Consider the following 18,644-nt stretch of genomic DNA (forward strand, 5'->3'; position numbering starts at 1 on the left):
TCTTTTAGTTTTAATTGTGTTTGATTTGTGAATAATTAGGTTTAGTTTGTTTAGATTTTTAGGTAATTTTAGATTATATGAGTTTTATTTGTGTTTAATTGGTGGATAATTAGTTATTTGGTTTAATTTGCTTAGTTTTTGGTTGGTTGTTTGATTTACTCTGTGTTCTTATTAAACTCAGGAACACAGGAACACAGAACATAGTGTTAATGCTTAATGTACAAGTGATTAAAGACATAAAACTACCTTTAATGCAAAAACTACCATTTTGACATTGTAAAATTTAAAAAGATCGAACCTTTATTTTAAAATTCAGTTCATATATTAATTAACCAACATAATAGCAATAAAACTCAGATCCTTATACATCTTTTAATACTATGACAACAGTAAACTAAAAAAGACAATATCCAACTAAGATGGGTAGTGATCATACCTAGAATAATAAACAGATTTCGCACCTGTAAACAATCAAGAAACACACAAAAAAATAAGAATAATGAAATCTTGATTCTTGAGGGGGGTAAGATGGTAAATTAACATAGGACTTACCTGAAGGAGGTGTTTGGGAAACAATAGCAGAGCCTGAGAAATCACAACTCCATTGAACTTGACCCTTTTTTATAATAACTATTGACAGCATAATTGTTCAAAACTCGGTACAAGCGTAACCCATGCGTAATCAGCACCGTAATGCGAGTAACCTGCATTAAGCATTCAAAACTAACGCTTAAACGCGCGTAACCCGCACCGGTTGCGCGTCGAGTGCTAGGTTAAGTGTGTATCAAAGCTGGGTTACGCGCGTTACGCGGCACAGAGAGGATCCTGCTATTCGTACGTATAATAAACGTATTTTTATTTGATGTCTAAAAAAACCATTGAACTAGTTTTTTCTTATGTTTTTTACATTTGTGTTTTCACCTGCGTATTAGCCTACACATGTGTAGGTAATCTAACCTTCATATAACCTATGAATGTGTAGCTTGTAGGGGTGCAAACAAGTCGAACGCATCGTGAGCTACTCAAGATCGGGTCGAAACGGTTCGCGTCGAAACGGTAGGGGTCGAAACGGTTCGCGTCGAAATGGTACGCGTTGAAACGGTATGGGTCGATACGGTTCACGTCGAAACGGTACGCGTCGAAACGCTTCGCGTCGAAATGGTACGCGTTGAAACGGTATGGGTCGATACGGTTTGCGTCGAAACGGTAAATTGCTTATTCTATCGTCTTCTGTAACATATGATCTTGTGATGCCTTTAAAGAGCTGAACTGTGCTAAATTATTATCAACTACTGATGCTTTTTTTATGAAAATGCAATATCATATAAGATGGTCAAACTTAAAGAACTATGTTAAATTGAGGATGCTGGTGACTGCAAGAATCTTTTCTATATTATTCCACAAGTTTAGGTTGGTTGAAATAGAGTTTAATTTGTTATTGAAGAAGAGCGAATGTTTTAAAGAAGATAAGAAACTCGGTGACGGTACCAAGGATTGTCAGGGTTATTTTTTTTATTTTAATTTTGCTTAGAAGGGTATAATAGTAAAATTGTTACTTTTCTTTCTTTTCTTCTCTACTCGAGAACATACAAAATGTTTATTTTCGTCTCATTTTCTTTCCATCCCTTGGGAACACAAATAAATTTTTAATTTTTCCTTTATATTTCTTTCCTTTCTCTCCTAAACTTTCTTTATTTCCTTTTTAGGTAAATTACACTTTTCGTCCTTTATGTTTGTAGTTGGTTGCAATGAATAGCCTTTAACTTTAATAATTACAGTTACAATCCTTTATTTGGAAAACGCATTACACTTTTTGTCCTTTAGCACTAACCAAGTTAAAATTTTCAGTTATGTCTATACACTTAAAGGTATTCTAGTTATTTCATGTTTTTATTTTACATGTTTATTAATAAATAAACACATCTTCCCCAATTCCCACCCTAACCCTAGAATCTCTCATCTTCATATTTCTCAAACCTGATGGTGTCATCTTCTTCACAGCATATCTACATCTAATCCCTAGCTTAATCATTTCCAAATTACTCAATCATCACGCTGTGTTTATATAAATTATATTAGAGGTTTTGATCTACGTTCAAACCCGCTTCAAACAATACAAGACTCACTTACCAAAACTGTGCTGTGCGTTTTTCCGGCAAGAGAGAGTTTCCGCTGAAACTCCGGTAACGGTGTAGGTTGGAATAAAATATTAAATATATTTGGGAGTGAAGGCAAAGTATTTATTGGAAAAACTTTTGGCTATTCGAATTCCAATTAAAGTCCAGGTTGGGTATTCAAAGGGTGCCGCCGGCAACAGACAACTACTCCCGGTAATTTTGAACCTCTTTTTCTCTCTGATCCGTCAAGCCGTCCAGATCTACAATCAAAAACTCGAATAACTCCTTATCGTGCGTCGTTTCCATCATTGATTCTGATGACCACACGTCACTGACTACCTATCGATCTTAAACCTCCTTCTCTATCTGATCGTTCTGATCCTTCACGGTGTCTATATCTACCGTCAAAAACTCGAACAATTCCTTTTCGTGTGCCGTTTTCATCACCGAATATGATAAAGTGTTATAGCTAGGGTATTTTGGCAGTGGTGGTGGATTTGATAAAGTGGATATAACTAGGGTATTTTGGCACTGGTGGTGGTGCGGTGGCTGAAGATGGTTGCAGAAATTTAACACTCATATTCAGTCCATCAAACTGATGGGTTTATAATATTAGATTCAGGTCCATTAGTCCATTAATATGCTGGTTGGTCTATTTAAATTAAATATTTGTATTTTGTATTTAAAGTTATAATGGGGTAGTTTAGTCATTTCATGAGAAATAATAAAATTTAACTGAAAATTTTAACAAGGTTAATGCTAAAGGACCTAGGGTGTAACGTGTTTTTCAAATAAAGGATTGTGACTGTAATTAGTAAACTTAAAGGCTATCCATTGCAATTCGCTACAAACATAAATGACGAAAATTGTAATTTATCCTTCCTTTTTTTTCCTTTATTAAACTCAGGAACACAGCGTAAATCTAACGATTCACACGTCGTTCAACCCTAAATCACAACATCGTCGTTCAGTGTCATCAGAGATCGTGAAGATTGCATACATATTTCATTGAATTCAACACCACAACCGAATCGATTAGGGCTTAATTAGCGCTTCAAGTGTTCGACGGATTTAGTTCAACATCACAACCGAATCAATTGCATACATGACGGATTTAGTTCAACATCACAACCGAATCGATTCGAATAGTGAAGCTCTGGTTAGGGAATCAACATCACAACTAAATCTATTCCTCGTTTTCAGAAATCAATTGAAGGAAATTTATCAAGATCTATCTCAACCGCCTGGATTTAGTTTGAATCGGTTTGTTCAAATTCTCGTAGTTTATGATTGCTTGATGCTTGTTTATTGTTGGTGATAAGTTTAAACGGTTATTTGATTGTTCTGCATATTGTTTTCTACAGGAATTTATGTTCTTATTTGGCGATTAAGGTTAAAATTGCAATATGAAAATTGAAATGAAAACTGGTGGTGTTTGTTTGTGATCGGCATTTGTAATGCTAGGTTTTTGGTTGAAGGAATTAGGAGAAATGTATGATTTGACATGAATTGTACTATTGTAGTAACTGTTGGTGACTCTTTTAGTTTGTGTGTTGAAATTTTAGTTGCGTTTAAGAATTCGTAGTGCGGGATATCTCTTATGAATCGTGTAGATGTTACAATCGGGTTGAATTATTTGTACGTTGATCTCAAAAGTTTTATTCTGATGATTTATAGAGAATGACAATGTTTAGTTGATGGTTGGCAATTATAAGTGTCAACAGTTAGCACAATTACATCAGTGAGAAGATCATAAGCGTTTTGTTCTAACTATTTAGGAAGAAATGTGCCTTTTTAGAAGTGTTTATTAGAACCGTTGTTTACCAGTCTTTCTTTCAAAAAATATTAATGGTTGCCCTACACCATTTTCTATCAATCTTTCATTTTAGATAATGTGTAACGTCAAAATTATAAAAAAAAGTGTAGCCAAACAAGGGCTTAAGAGGATAAGAGTAGTTACATTTTATATTACTGATCTGTGGATGTAGCCATGTTACAATAAACCTATTATGTCAAAGGCACATAGGCCTCGCCCACAGTCTAGGCGCAAGGCGCTGTTTTTTGGGAGTTTTATTCATGAATTTAACTCTGGTTATTTTGCGTTGACTCGCTTGAGCTCTGATATTTCATTCATAAATTTAGGATCTTGAGAAATTGCAACATATCTGGAGAAATACCGGAATATATCTGGTAAGTGAGAGAACTTGAACTACTGTAAGTATACACAAAACAGACCGTTATACTAATCCTTCATGATTTACACGTTTAATGACATCATTTCCCATGTGCATATGGCAGGGATTTATGTTTCAATAGGCTAGTAGGGAGGATATCTTATAACATCCTAATCAGTAGGGTGAGATTAGTGTAAGTGTTGGTAAATTTTGACCTTGTGCTTTGTTGACTATTATGAAACCACATGCCACTAATTAAGCATCTTAATGTGGTTTTGAATAGGATTTTGACTGGTAATATGCTAAGTGGAGACTTTCCGGATAAACTTTTGGTAACTAGAGCTAGCATGTAAGTTTGTTTCTAGAAAAATTATGTTGAAACTTCATGTGCATACTTACTTTTTGGACCTGTTACACCTGTTATACGGTTTAAAACAGAAGAAGAGGCTATACAGATTGCTAATGACACTGATTCAGGTTTTTATTATTATATATATGATCCATATATTGGTGTCTGATCATTTGCATCTTGTTATTAACTAGTTAAGATTATGACAAATTTTTTTTATATAAATTGTGCAGGATTAGCTGCTTACTTGTTCACAAACAATATTCAGTGTTTATGGCGCGTGTCTGAAGCTCTTGAATATGGTCTTGTTGGAGTAAATAATCATGCGTCTTTTCACAGGTAGAAGAGGGTCTTTCTATTTAGGGTTTTTTTTTTTTTTTTTTTTTTTTTTTTTTTTTTTCTGAGAAGACTCTAAGTTAATTAATGAATTAGTATTATTATCATTTTAATTGCGGAAGTTATCATTCAGTTTCGTTTCTTGTTTGGATCACACACAGGTAGCACCCTTTGGAGGTGTTAAGCAGTCTGATTTAGGTCGGGAATGTTCTAATTACGGATTAGATGAGTATCTTGAGGTAACTACCAAACGCACCATTTGTTGTATATGTGCCATACTCGCGAACCATCTTTATCATTATATATATTTTAATACATATTCACAATTTGAAAAGAGAAAAAAAAAGCCAGTTCAAACCGCCTAACCAGCCGATTTGGTGTGTCATTTCCCAAAACCGTTGTTTGCAGTTTGGCCCATAATTTTTGTCAAAACCAACTAAAATGGACCATGAACACCCCTAAATAGAACACAGTCACACCATAAGTTATGCTAAAACATGATTAATGTTTTGCAGATCAGGTGCATTTGTATGGGAAACATGGGCTGATACGGATCACCCTTATACAAACACGCACTTTTAGTTTGGATGTTTGGATTTGAATAATTTAATTTGAGTTATATGATGTTTTGATTTGGATGTTTATTTGAGGACCATTGGATGTATAAACTTTTACATTTTAATGGAACGCGTTTCTGATTCTAGAACGCTTGAGCATATCATCTGCAAGATTCTGGTTGCGGCTACCACTTATTTTATTTGGCAGGAAAGAAACAACCGTCTTTTTTCTACTCTTGTTCGAAATGCTGAGGCTCTCTCAAAGATCATTGTTGATACGGTTCGGCTTAGAATTATGGGATTCAAGGTGAGTGGGGAGCCAAAGTATGACAGTATTCTGGAAAGGTGGCTGATCTCGAAGAATATGACTTTGGAGCCGGGCTAAAGAGGAGTTTCTAGTTCGGTTGTGTGTCTTGTTTTGGGTTGTGATCCCTTGCTGTTTTAGTTTTTCGTTGGTTTTGACGTTAGTCGGGTTTGTTTCTTTTTGTTTGTTACTAGGTTTGGTATGTCAAGCCTAGAAGTGTGTGTTATTGTCTTAGCACACCCTGTTTTTGATTGTTGGTTGATATAAAATTTCACCGGGGTAACCCTTTACCCAAAAAAAAAATGGCAACACGTTATAAATTATTATGTTTTTATGAAATGGAATAGCCGAATGCAAATGGAATACCATAAATGGTAGCAAAACGGTGGTAAAATGTGATAAAGCGGTAGCAAAAAGGTGGCAAAATAGCGGTAGCAAAATGGTGACAAAACAAATGTGGTAGCAAAACGGTGGCAAAATAGTGGTAGCAAAAACGTGGCAAAATAGCGGTAGCAAAAACGTGGCAAAATAGCGGGAGCAAAACGGTGACAAACAAAATGTGGTAGCAAAACGGTGACAAAAAGCGGTAGCAAAACGGTAAAAAATAAAACGGTAGCTACGTGTACTTTTGCCACCGAGTTTTTGGTGGCAAAACGGTGACAAAAGAGCAATTGTGACCGTTTTGCGACCGAAAATGTGGTAGCAAATACCTTATTCTCTAGTAGTGATAAAAGAAAAAAAAATCATTTTTTATGTTTTTAGTCTATTGCGTTTTAGAAAAAAAGAATTTTTTTTTTGTGTTTTTTGTCCATTGCGTTTTACGTATCTGGGTTATCGAAAACTATTTTTTTCAAAAGTATAGCAATAGTATGCTCGTTTTAAAAATAATAAAACACTCGTTTTTATGGTGCAATTTTTATAAAATGTCGTATAAAAAAGTTATTAACGTTTTAAAAACGATGGAGAATTAGAGAAGAGAGAAACTATTAATTTGGATGGACTAGAATACCCTTAGAATCTCAGGCGCCTCCTAGTTTTTGTTCAATGTTATCTATTTAATCCAAGCTCTTGATTACTCAATTAATGGTCAAGATTATTTCATATCATTACTACCCAAATAAACTTCCTAGTATATCCTAACCATATGAAAGAATATGTTTTTCGAAAGTGCTCAGTTTCCTACGGATGAGGTGTCTGAAACCCATATGAGACAATTTATCCAGAATCAAAAAGGCTGATAGAGACAATTATTGGTCTCCTAACACTGACCGGTACACTCAGAAATTTAGAAGGATCATCAACCATTCTATTAAGTTTAAAAAAAGTATTTTCTTATCCGTTAGTATATTTCCTACATATTTTGTGACGGTTGTATTTTTCGTCCATGATACCCCAGTGATAACATGTATTACGTGTAAATACAACTAGTAATAAGACCAGCGCGCGTTGCGGCGCGGGTACTTCGTAAATATCGAATGGATTAGTCTAAGCGTTATGTGATGTGTTAACCATACGAAAACGCACGTTTTGACGTGTCCGATTGAACTCAGTGTATCTTATAGTTGCATTGCGATTGGATCAAAATGTAACGTAAATCGAATTTATATCGTACATAATGTATTATAAGCGACCCGACTAACTTGAATTTATATCGTCAAGCCAAAAACTCTTGAGGGGGTCAAAGTGCCACTAACAAAGTTCATAAAAAGTTAAGTGGTTAAAAATTGCATTTCCTAAACTTAAGGGCTAAGAAAGGGTAAAGATAAAATTTAATAAAGTTTTGGGTTAAGAAAGAAACTATAACAAAGTTGGGACTGAAAAGGAAACTACGACAAAGTTGAGGTGTCAAAAGCAAAGTATTTGTAAAATGAAGTAGTAGTTTAGGGACCAAATTTGTCATTTTATGAAGCTTTGAAGGTACCAAAGTTAAGGGGATAAAATTACAATATCGTAAAAATACAGGGGAAAAGAATACCTTTTTAATAATATATTATTGTATTATTTGATTTTTTAATTTGTTATAGTAAATGATATAAAAGTATTTAAAATGTCAAACTATTTGATAGAATATTCAAAACGTAATTATTGTGCATGGATACAAGAATGTTTAGAGGGTGTCGGTGTTACGCACCGACTTTCTCCTAAAGATTGTATACAATATATATATATATATATAGTGTAAGTATCTATGAAAAACCCATTTAATCAAGAAAACTTGGCAAACCTTAATTGTGTGGCCAAGATTGATCCACATCATCTTTTTAAAACACATGTTAAAAGGGCATATTGGTCATTTGATCAAGATATCATTTCACTCTCTTCACCATCACATCAACTCATTTATTACCCATCATTTCTTCCCTTTTTAAACAAAAAAATACATACAGAATCCATCTCTTTCTTTCTTCTTCATACCCCATTCCTTTCTCTTCAAAACCCTAACTCCATTGCTTTCACCCCATTCCTTCCAACCTTTGAAATATGAAGATCGAAGCCACCATCAATGCTCTGCCACCATCAAAGCTCTCAAAGATCGAAGATCAAAGCCACCATCCCTTCCAACCTTGAAATCTGAAGATCGAAGCCACCATTGAAGATCGAAGCCACCATCAAAGCTCTCAAAGAAAAGGAAGCTCGGTGTCATTTTAATCACATCTTTGTTTCTGTTTTTTAGAGAGAGAAAGCTAATGTTTTGGAAGGAGAGATAACAATTTTCATGTTGTTCACCTAGACACCAAGAACACACGCACAAGTGTGTGAGAGAGAAACAGGTTTAAAGATCTTACTTTTGTTAATTTATGTAATTTGTTTAGATTTATACTTTGTATAACGTTTGGTAGATTTAAAATCAGAGCTAGTTTGTTTATTTTATTTTTTAAATCAAGATCTATAAGAAATTTTTGTATGTTGTATTTCTCTCTTCAAAGTGTATTGATTTTTTTTATGAAGATTAAAGTTAAATTTCTAAATTGTTTGTCCAGCGATTTTGAGTTAATGATTGCTTTTAGTTGGATTTTTGTGTGTGTGTGTGTGGGGGGGGGGGATGTGGGCGAGCTGGGTTTTTTTTAGGGTTTATGAATTGGATTTGGTTTGATTTGTGTTCTAGTTTTGTTTAAATTCAGCATCACCATTGATGGTAGATAATTAGTTTGAAAATCCATAATTTTTACGATGTATGTTTCAAATTTCTTTGTTTTTTAGTTGTTTTTTTGAATAAATTCACTCCGATATTACATTTTCATTACCTTTAGAAAGTTCATAATTTAATCGGATATCGGTTTTGTTTTACAAATAGAAATTCGTGTTTTTTTACTGGCATAATTTGTTACATATGTTACATTTCTATCAGCTACATTTATGCGAAGAGTATATTGATATTTTTTACGAAGATTAATGTTGACTTTCTAAATTGTTTGTACAGAGTATATTGTTATTTTTACGAAGATTAATGCTAAAATTTCTAAACTGTTTGTCATATATGTTGTAACACGTGTTACACTGCGGGTTACATATGTTGCATATAGGGTGTTACATGTGTTACACCCAGTATATGAGACCAGCTTATTGTTTTTTTTAGATTGGCTGTTAAATGTTAAAACGTACAAACTTCATAATTTATTCGGAATATCTCGTTTATTTTACAAATAAAAAGTCGTGTTTTTTTTGTGGGATAATTAGCTACATATGTAGTAACAACATTATGCAAGTTACTTATAGATACCCCAACCCTTTTTTGGACACAAAGGGGGGGGGGGTGCACATATGTAACACATGTTTGTAACATGTGTTACACTAGAGAGGTAACACATGTATAGCCACGTTACACATGTTACATAGAAGATTAATAAGTTTTAACTATAGAATATTTAATATTGATGTACTTGTTTTGTTCATAGGTGGAAAGATGTTTTGTGTTCAAGATGAAGATGGTTATCAAGAAGCGAAACCCGCGGAAGGATTACAACGCATCATCAGGTTTTCGTGGTGACGATGGTGTTGTTGTGAAGGCAATTTTTAGAAGACCATTTTAGAAGCATTACAACTATTGATATAAAATTTATTTTTATTTTCATTGTTAGTATGCCAATATTTGGATGAATACGGATGTTGTTGTGAAGGCAATTTTTTTTTTTGGATGCAACAACTATATGTAACATGTGTAACCTTGACGTTGTAACACATGTAACACCTATATGTAATATGTGTAAGATTGCTATACATGTGTTACATATATACCCATATTGTAACATATGTTATAAACATGTGTTACATATGTCAGCCCCTTTGGTGTCAATTTAAACTTAGCAAATTACATATGTAACAACATTACATCATCCAAAATGTCATATCAATGAACAAACAAGTAATATATGTAACTATAAGTATATGAGACTAGTGTAACAAATTAAAGGGACAAACGATACACTTCATGTTACATAAGTACCTAGACTTGTTATTAACAATGTTATTAGTAGATAAAAAAACTGCATTAACGTATATTTTTTACATTGAACCCAGCTTCTTGGTTATAAGCCTTACACATGGCAAGAAGTTCTTCCAGTGTGACGTATGATTTAACAATAATAGGATGATATTGCTCGTTGACATTCGGTGTCCACAATTTAGTGCCATTAGAATACTAGTAAATATGGTAATGTGGAGTATGTTCTATATCATCTGTGGACATAGGGACGGATGTTAGTATAAGTTTACGTGTGTTATGAACGTTGTAATACGTTTAGCACCCTAGGGTAACAAAAAAAGATCACACATGACACTTGTCGTGATGTTACACATCTTAATTGTGTGTGCACATGTAACATCTTCTCTACAATGTATGTAACATCCTTAAAAGTTGTGTTCCTACTCTGCTTTATATTTTGTAAGTACTTATAGGTAAACATGTTTTAAAGATACAACCTGTAAAATGTGTTACACCAAAATGTTACACAAGTGTTTCCAGTTTTACACATGTTACATCTTCTGTAACTCTGCTTTATACATTGCAAGTGTTTCCTGTTTCCAGTTTAAACATGTTTTAAAGATACAACCTGTAACATGTAAGTACTTATAGGTAAACATGTTTTAAAGATACAGTCGTATCACCTTACAAGTTATATGTTTTACTGACAAACGCCATTTCACACATGTTACACACTATAGAGTGAAACAACAGTATTGAACGTTGCTACACATTTCCCATTCTATCGTAACATGTGTAACCTTTTTGGGGGTATCAATGTTGTAGGTTTATACAGACTTAAATATATACAAATGATCCAAAAATGATCATACATGTGTTACCCTCTAGTGTAACATAAGTTACAAACATGTCTTACATATGTGCAGCCCCGATTTTTGGTAACAAAGGGGTTGAACATATGTAACACATGTTTGTAACATGTGTTACACTGGAGGGTAACTTCTGTACAACGTCAAAGGTACCCGCCACCTGCCCTTCATCGACTTCTTGTTCCCATTCTTCATCGGTTTCTCCATCTACCTTCTTTCGTTATCGTTCTGTTTCTTTATCGTTCTGCTTTCGCTTATTAGCCAGCCTACCCGTCACGGACCTGGTCATTCTCCTCACTCCTGCAAATACAACCGCCATAGTAAATACATAATAGCACAAGTAATATTTCCGGAGTTATTTGTAAAATAAACGAGATATTCCGAATGAATTATGAAGTTTATATATTTTAACATTTAACAGCCAATCTTTAAAAAACATTTTAACATTTAAACTTACTATTACATTAAGTAAAAACCTTTTGTAACACGTAACAAACCTAACACGTGTTGCATTGGATGTATCTTCAAGCTGAAGATGAGATAATAAAAAGGAAAATGCACAACACTAAAAAAGTTGTAACACGTGTTACAACGGTTGTTTTAAGAACTTTCAAATAAACAAGTGTTGCAAAGTGGATGTTTTTAAATAACTGTTTAAATCAACGTAATAGAGATGTGTAAGTAGGTAATTTCCTTTTGTAACACGTGTTACATTGGATGTATCTTTACATTGAAGATGGGATTATAACACGTGTTACAACGGTTGTTTTAAGAACTTTCAAATAAACAAGTGTTACACCGTGGATGTTTTAAAAAAACTGTTTTTCATCCATTTGTAATAGAGACGTGCAAGTAGGTAAAAACCTGTTGTAACACGTGTTACATATGTGCAGCCCCGATTTTTGGTAACAAAGAGGTTGAACATATGTAACACATGTTTGTAACATGTGTTACACTGGAGGGTAACTTCTGTACAACATCAAAGGTACCCTCCAGTGTAACACACGTTACAAACATGTGTTACATATGTGTAGCTCCTTTTTATGTCCAAGAAAGGGCTGGTTTTAACATAAGTAACACGTGTAACCTTATTACAACATATGTAGCTAATTATGCCAGCAAGACATTTCAACTAACAACCCATTTAAAATAACATTTCAACCCATTTAAAAAGATATAGATTTGTAAACACATAATGTTTTGTTAGGTTTCTTCCCAGTCCCAGTCCTGCCCAAGAAATGAAAAACACAAATATTAGTAGTCAGCAAAAGAGTACTTGCTAAGATGAGGATACAACAATTACCATTCACCATTTCAATATCCACTCATATCAAAACAAAATGTGTAACACAATGTATGCACCATATATACACCGTGGATGTTTTAAAAAAACTGTTTTTCATCCATTTGTAATAGAGACGTGCAAGTAGGTAAAAACCTGTTGTAACACGTGTTACATATGTGCAGCCCCGATTTTTGGTAACAAAGAGGTTGAACATATGTAACACATGTTTGTAACATGTGTTACACTGGAGGGTAACTTCTGTACAACATCAAAGGTACCCTCCAGTGTAACACACGTTACAAACATGTGTTACATATGTGTAGCTCCTTTTTATGTCCAAGAAAGGGCTGGTTTTAACATAAGTAACACGTGTAACCTTATTACAACATATGTAGCTAATTATGCCAGCAAGACATTTCAACTAACAACCCATTTAAAATAACATTTCAACCCATTTAAAAAGATATAGATTTGTAAACACATAATGTTTTGTTAGGTTTCTTCCCAGTCCCAGTCCTGCCCAAGAAATGAAAAACACAAATATTAGTAGTCAGCAAAAGAGTACTTGCTAAGATGAGGATACAACAATTACCGTTCACCATTTCAATATCCACTCATATCAAAACAAAATGTGTAACACAATGTATGCACCATATATTGTCCGAAAGTGTAACATATGTTACAACATACAGGACAAACAGTTTAGAATCTAGCTGGCAGAAATGTAACATACGTAACTAGTTATGCCTGCAAAAATTTGAAACATTTAACACTAATTATAAAAAAAGAACAACTTAACCAACAACATTTTGAAACCTTTACTGTAACAATTATGGATTTTCAAACTAATTATCTACCAATAATTGGGATGCCCAATTTAAACAAAAAACAGAAAACAAAATAAAGCAAATCCAATTTATAAAACCTAACACAAACCCAACCCATAAATTATTGGTCAACAAACTGAAAATATCAAAAAACTAAAAATCATTTTAACATAAAAACAAAAACCTGCAAAATACATGAACATTAACCCATTACTAGAACACTTTGAGCACACAAAAAGTTATTGACAACCTTTTTAACAAAAAAATCAAGTGTGTTCTTGCAATTAGTAGAACACTAACCGGATCTAGACCCGTCTGATGAACACGATGAAGATCTTCAAAAATGATTCTCTCACACACACTTGTGTGTGTGTGTTCTTGGCGTTCTAACAACTTTCTCTCTCTAAAACCCATGAACCAAATGATTTCTGACATGCTTCTCTCTCACACACTTGTGTGTGTTCTTGGTCTTGGTGTTCTAATAACTTTCTCTCTCTAGAAACACATGCAACCGAATGATTCAGGCCTGCTTCTTTCTCACACACTTGTGTGTGTGTTCTTGGTGTTCTTCATGAACACGAAGGGGTTTTAACAATAACGATTCTCTCACACACACTTGTGTGTGTTCTTGGTGATTGAAACATGAAGAAAAGAGAGAGGATGAGAGAAGGGATGATGATGAGAAGAGAGAGAATGAAGGTCTGAGAGAGAAAGAGAGAAATGGGAATCTTGGTTATAGGTAATTGTGCTTCTCTCCTTTTCATATCATGAATGTCTAATCAATATGAATATAATATATAAAATGTCATAATATCATAGGTAATTTTACCCATATGCCCTTGAAGTACCTTTTTGACTTTACCACTCTATTTAATTTAATTCAAAAATGCTTCAAATTTTATGAGCCATTGGATGATCATGATCAATGGTCTAGATTGGGTTTCCTAGGTTTTCTTAGTAGAAATAAGTTTTCTGTAGATCCATGCCCTATATAATATATATATATATATATATATATATATAATATCTGATTTTTTGAAAAATTTAAAAATAGTTTTCTTTTCCCACTAAACGTACCACTTTTCTAGAAAGTTATTTCTATAACAAAAGTTTAAATACATGTAACCGAGTTTATTAAGTGGTTAAATAAACAATGGTATACGCATCACAGGCTACAAACGGACATTAAATTTGTTTTCATCCAAGAATTTATTAGTGTCTAAAATGTTAATATAATATATTTAATGTTTCTAACATGATTTAGTCATTGTCTTTTGTCATCAAACGTTTCAACCTCATTGCTAAACCATATTCGTAGTCATTGTCTTTTGTCATCAAACGTTTCAACCTCATTGCTAAACGATATTCTTTTAAGCCGCTAGGAAGATAATTACATATAAAAATGAAGAGAATTATATAAAATGAACAGCTAGCTAGCTAATAGACGAAGAAGAGTTGGCACTTTACTAGGAAAATATAATATGTTAGCCAGATCTTGGTTCGGCTTTACGGAATGTCCTGACTTTAATCAGAAATATTACACCCGTCTGTATGGATATAATATATATGTTGAATATACTATCAGCCCATTAATGGCATTCTCCAGGACTTGTTTGATCATTTATTTCCTTGTACATTTGATCCTATGTGTGGCTTCAATGACGTTCAATTTGACTGATATTGGTCCCCGAAGTGAGAATCTGGAAATAGTTACTGAAGGTGCTGCTTATATCACTAGCGATGGAATCCAACTGACGCCTGCGGGGTACGTGTTCTTTGAGAAGATAGCTGGACGGGCAACATATATCAGACCACTCCATCTATGGGACCGAAAATCTGGTCAGTTGGCAAGCTTCTCTACCAATTTCACCTTTGTGATTAATTCACATCAGGGAAAGATTTACGGCGGTGGCCTCACATTCTTTCTTGCTCAGAATAATTCTGTTATAACTGGTGGGTCGGCTTTGGGGCTTCCTCTTAGTAATAATAAATCCATGAGCCCATTTGTTGCAGTGGAGTTTGTTACTGGTGTAATACCTAGCAGTGATCATGTGGGTATTAGCATTAACTCTCCTACTTCTGTTGGTTATAAAAATTGGTTAAGCAATGTACCTGGTGGGGGATTGTCTCAAGCTTGGATTACATATGATTCTGTTTCAAAAAATCTCACTGTTTCCTTCACTGGTTTTCAAAATAATACAGCTGTACGTCAAGATGGACTTGTTTACACTGTTGATATGAGGAATGAGTTGCCTGAATGGGTTATTTTCGGATTCTCAGGAAGTGCATCTGGAAGTCCTTATTACCAGAGCAATTTGGTGATATCTTGGAGTTTCCTTAGTTCGGATTTTCCTACAAAAGTTAAAAATATGAAGGTGAGATTGATAGTAGGAATGTGGGTCGCCATTATGTTTATGGCGGTGCTTATTTTTGTTATGCGGAGATGGAAGAGGAAGAAAAGCTGGGAAAATGAAGAGGACGAACATGAATTTGATGTAGAGATGAACAAAGTCTTTGAAATGGGCACCGGACCTAAAAGAATTTCCTACCAAAAATTAGTTCGGTCCACATGTAACTTTGCAGAGAACCAGAAGCTTGGTGAGGGAGGTTTTGGTGGTGTTTACAAAGGTTTCTTTAAAGAATCGAGCACACACGTTGCAGTTAAAAGGGTATCAACAAGTTCCAGACAAGGGATCAAGGAGTATGCATCAGAAGTCATGATCATTAGTCGATTGAGGCATAGAAATCTGGTGCAACTCATTGGTTGGTGTCATGAGAATAGAGAACTCCTACTTGTTTACGAGTTTATGGAAAATGGAAGTTTGGATTTACACCTTTTCAAGGAAAAGAGCTTGTTGGCATGGGACACAAGGAACAAAATTGCCCATGGCTTGGGTTCTGCTTTGCTGTATCTTCATGAAGAATGGGAGCAATGTGTTTTGCATAGAGATATCAAATCGAGCAATGTGATGTTGGACTCACATTTCAACCCAAAGCTTGGTGATTTTGGGTTAGCAAAGTTGGTTGAACACGAAAAAGGCACACAGACCACAATGTTAGCTGGAACCATGGGTTACATGGCCCCAGAATGTGTAGTAACAGGAAAAGTAAGCAAGGAATCAGATGTGTATAGCTTTGGTGTTGTTACTTTGGAAATAGCTAGTGGGAGGAGAACTATCGTGTACACAGCGGAAGAAAGACAAACAAGACTAGTAGAATGGGTTTGGGAGCTCTATGGGACTAGAACTCTAGTCGAAGCTGCAGATCCACGTCTTGGCTCGGATTTTGACGAGGAAGAACTGAAGCGATTGATAGTTGTTGGGTTATGGTGTGCACACCCTGACCCTGATCTTCGTCCATCAATGAGGCAAGCTATACAAGTACTCAAGTGTGAAGCGCCCCTGCCTAAGCTACCATCACACATGCCAGTGGCTACTTATTCTGCACCTCCTATGTCTTGGATATATGGTGTCACTTCCATCATACAAGATCAGTTGGTGAAATTGTAAAAGTTCATTCTATCTTTGACACGATGACATGTTAGCATTTAGTTTTGAATTCATTTAAATTAACATAAGTTACTGTTTTTTTTTTTTTTTTTTTTTGAATTGTAGGGGCTAAAGATTGAGGTGAACCAAGACATGAATTAGTGTCTTGATCTAAAAGCTTTTGCTGGAAAATATCTGAACTTTATTTTCACATGAAACAAAGAATGTTCCTGTTCGCTTTTCTTCTTCACAGTTAGGACACAATCGGTTTCTGTGCTCTCGTCATTATGGCCAGAATGACGCTTTTGTAGGAAACCGTCTTGGCATCAGTGGAGTTTTACTGCAAGTGTTATTGGGTTAATCGGTTGGTTTAACGGGTCACGGGCCAGCAGGTAAATGGGTCATCCATCAGCTAATGGGTCATGGGTGAGAACCTGTCCAAGTTGGAGTTTTGCTGAAAATAAGGAAGTAGTGGGGTTTATTTTGCATGTGATTTATTTGATTAATTCTCATTTTTTAGGAGGTCTACGTGAGTCTTTATCTATATATATGGTTTATTTTTATTGAATGGAAGTGTGAGTTTGTTGAGTGAGAAAAGAGTGGGGCCTGAACCAACATTTGGTATCAGAACAAGGTCGTCAAGCTATGAGTGCTGGTTTGAGAGTCGTGTTCGGAGAAGGGGGTGCAGCCCTCTAAACTGAAGAGAAAGAAATACATAGGGCTGAAGAACGAAAAAAAAGAAGAAAGAGGCGATTCAATCCTCAGAAAGAAAGGGCTGATCTAGGTCAGCGAAACAGAAAGAAAGAAAGAAGAAAGGCTGATTGAAATCAGTAAAGTAAGAAGAAAGAGTCGCAAACAACGTGAGAAAGAAGATTCGTTGCCAGAAAGAACGCGAGAAAGACCGTCGTTGCCGGAAGAGGAACCGGTGATAAGAAGACCGTCGTTGGAAAGCTTGTTCCGACGGGAGACAAAGAAGACCAAAGACCGTGACCACCGTCGGAAAGAGATACCGGCGAAAAGAAGACCGTTGCCAGCAATTTTTTTCTGGCGTAAGATCGAGAAGGCGGCCGACAAGCCGCAAAAGACCGAATGGTGTGACCGAGACTGTGGGTGTGATAGTGACCGAAGGTTCACACCAAGATAGACCGTAGACCGAAAGAAGCTTTTAATGAAGAAAGCTTAGACCGCAAGACCGAAATTGTGAACAAAGACCAAGAGTTCACTTTAGACCGAGTCGTGAACCAAAGACCGAAAGAGTTCACGTTAGAAAGAAAGAGAAGACCGAAACTAGAGCGAACCTAAGAGGTTCGTGTAGCAAGTATGTCATGTGTGGCTCGTAGCAAGAGAGAACGAGTTCGAATGTATGACCATTTTTCATATGTTTGCTTGGTTAGTTTATAAGATACGTGACAATGCATATGACTATAATTTCCTTGAATGCATTACCACTTTAAATAATTTCCGTGTAGCAAGTATGTCATGTGTGGCTCGTAACACCTTGCAGCGGGAAAACATAACATACCGCGCCAGATCTTTAATTCCCTGAAATACATGTAAGTTGGAAAAATCAACAATAATGTTGAGCGAGTTCATGTGTAAGTGAGTAAGTAAAACCTTTGTATGTATAAAATCCTGGTATGTAGCAAATAAGGAAAAAGAGATCACCAATGGTTTGCAAGGCCATTGATATGTGTGAAATGCAAGTAGGAAGACTCAAACCTAGCAGATTTATGCGTTGGGTACAAAGTCACCCCGAGGTCCGTTATGCTGGGCCTGGGGCTGGGCTCGCTACACCCAGATAGATCTACCGCTCCTGCCCCTTGGTCCTACCCTGAGGATTAATGGCCTCAAGTTTCCGCCTACCCACTCACATGATCTAAATAATAACCCTCCTTACGCTAACCATACCATGTAA

General features: G+C 35.3%; 1 protein-coding gene and 3 long non-coding RNA genes across 7 annotated transcripts; 3 read left to right on the forward strand and 1 right to left on the reverse strand.

Moving 5' to 3' along the window:
- Positions 1-1,508: 1,508 nt before the first annotated feature.
- On the forward strand, positions 1,509-5,692 carry LOC118481997. 4 transcript variants are annotated; one of them, XR_004866674.1, is made up of 9 exons: positions 1,509-2,763; positions 3,025-3,380; positions 4,260-4,331; positions 4,416-4,484; positions 4,575-4,640; positions 4,730-4,768; positions 4,874-4,979; positions 5,138-5,215; positions 5,492-5,692. It is a non-coding gene; the product is annotated as an uncharacterized LOC118481997 (long non-coding RNA). The 4 variants fall into 4 exon arrangements; XR_004866671.1 differs by having other exon boundaries at positions 4,575-4,768; XR_004866672.1 differs by having other exon boundaries at positions 4,260-4,307; positions 4,575-4,768.
- A 2,344-nt stretch (positions 5,693-8,036) lies between these two features.
- Positions 8,037-9,959, forward strand: LOC118481999. Its single transcript, XR_004866675.1, has 2 exons — positions 8,037-8,608; positions 9,734-9,959. It is a non-coding gene; the product is annotated as an uncharacterized LOC118481999 (long non-coding RNA).
- A 914-nt stretch (positions 9,960-10,873) lies between these two features.
- LOC118482000 lies at positions 10,874-13,904 on the reverse strand. Its single transcript, XR_004866676.1, has 2 exons — positions 13,542-13,904; positions 10,874-11,429 (listed from the first exon to the last, which is right to left on the reverse strand). It is a non-coding gene; the product is annotated as an uncharacterized LOC118482000 (long non-coding RNA).
- Positions 13,905-14,899: 995 nt separating this feature from the next.
- LOC118482001 (L-type lectin-domain containing receptor kinase IX.1-like) lies at positions 14,900-18,114 on the forward strand. The gene is made up of 2 exons (XM_035977390.1): positions 14,900-16,746; positions 16,856-18,114. Exons 1-2 carry the CDS (start codon positions 14,900-14,902, stop codon positions 16,860-16,862), a joined length of 1,854 nt encoding a protein of 617 aa, XP_035833283.1. The 3' UTR covers positions 16,863-18,114.
- The last annotated feature ends 530 nt before the right edge of the window (positions 18,115-18,644 follow it).

The sequence above is a fragment of the Helianthus annuus genome, chromosome 9, assembly GCF_002127325.2.
Source record: "Helianthus annuus cultivar XRQ/B chromosome 9, HanXRQr2.0-SUNRISE, whole genome shotgun sequence".
NCBI lineage: Eukaryota > Viridiplantae > Streptophyta > Magnoliopsida > Asterales > Asteraceae > Helianthus > Helianthus annuus.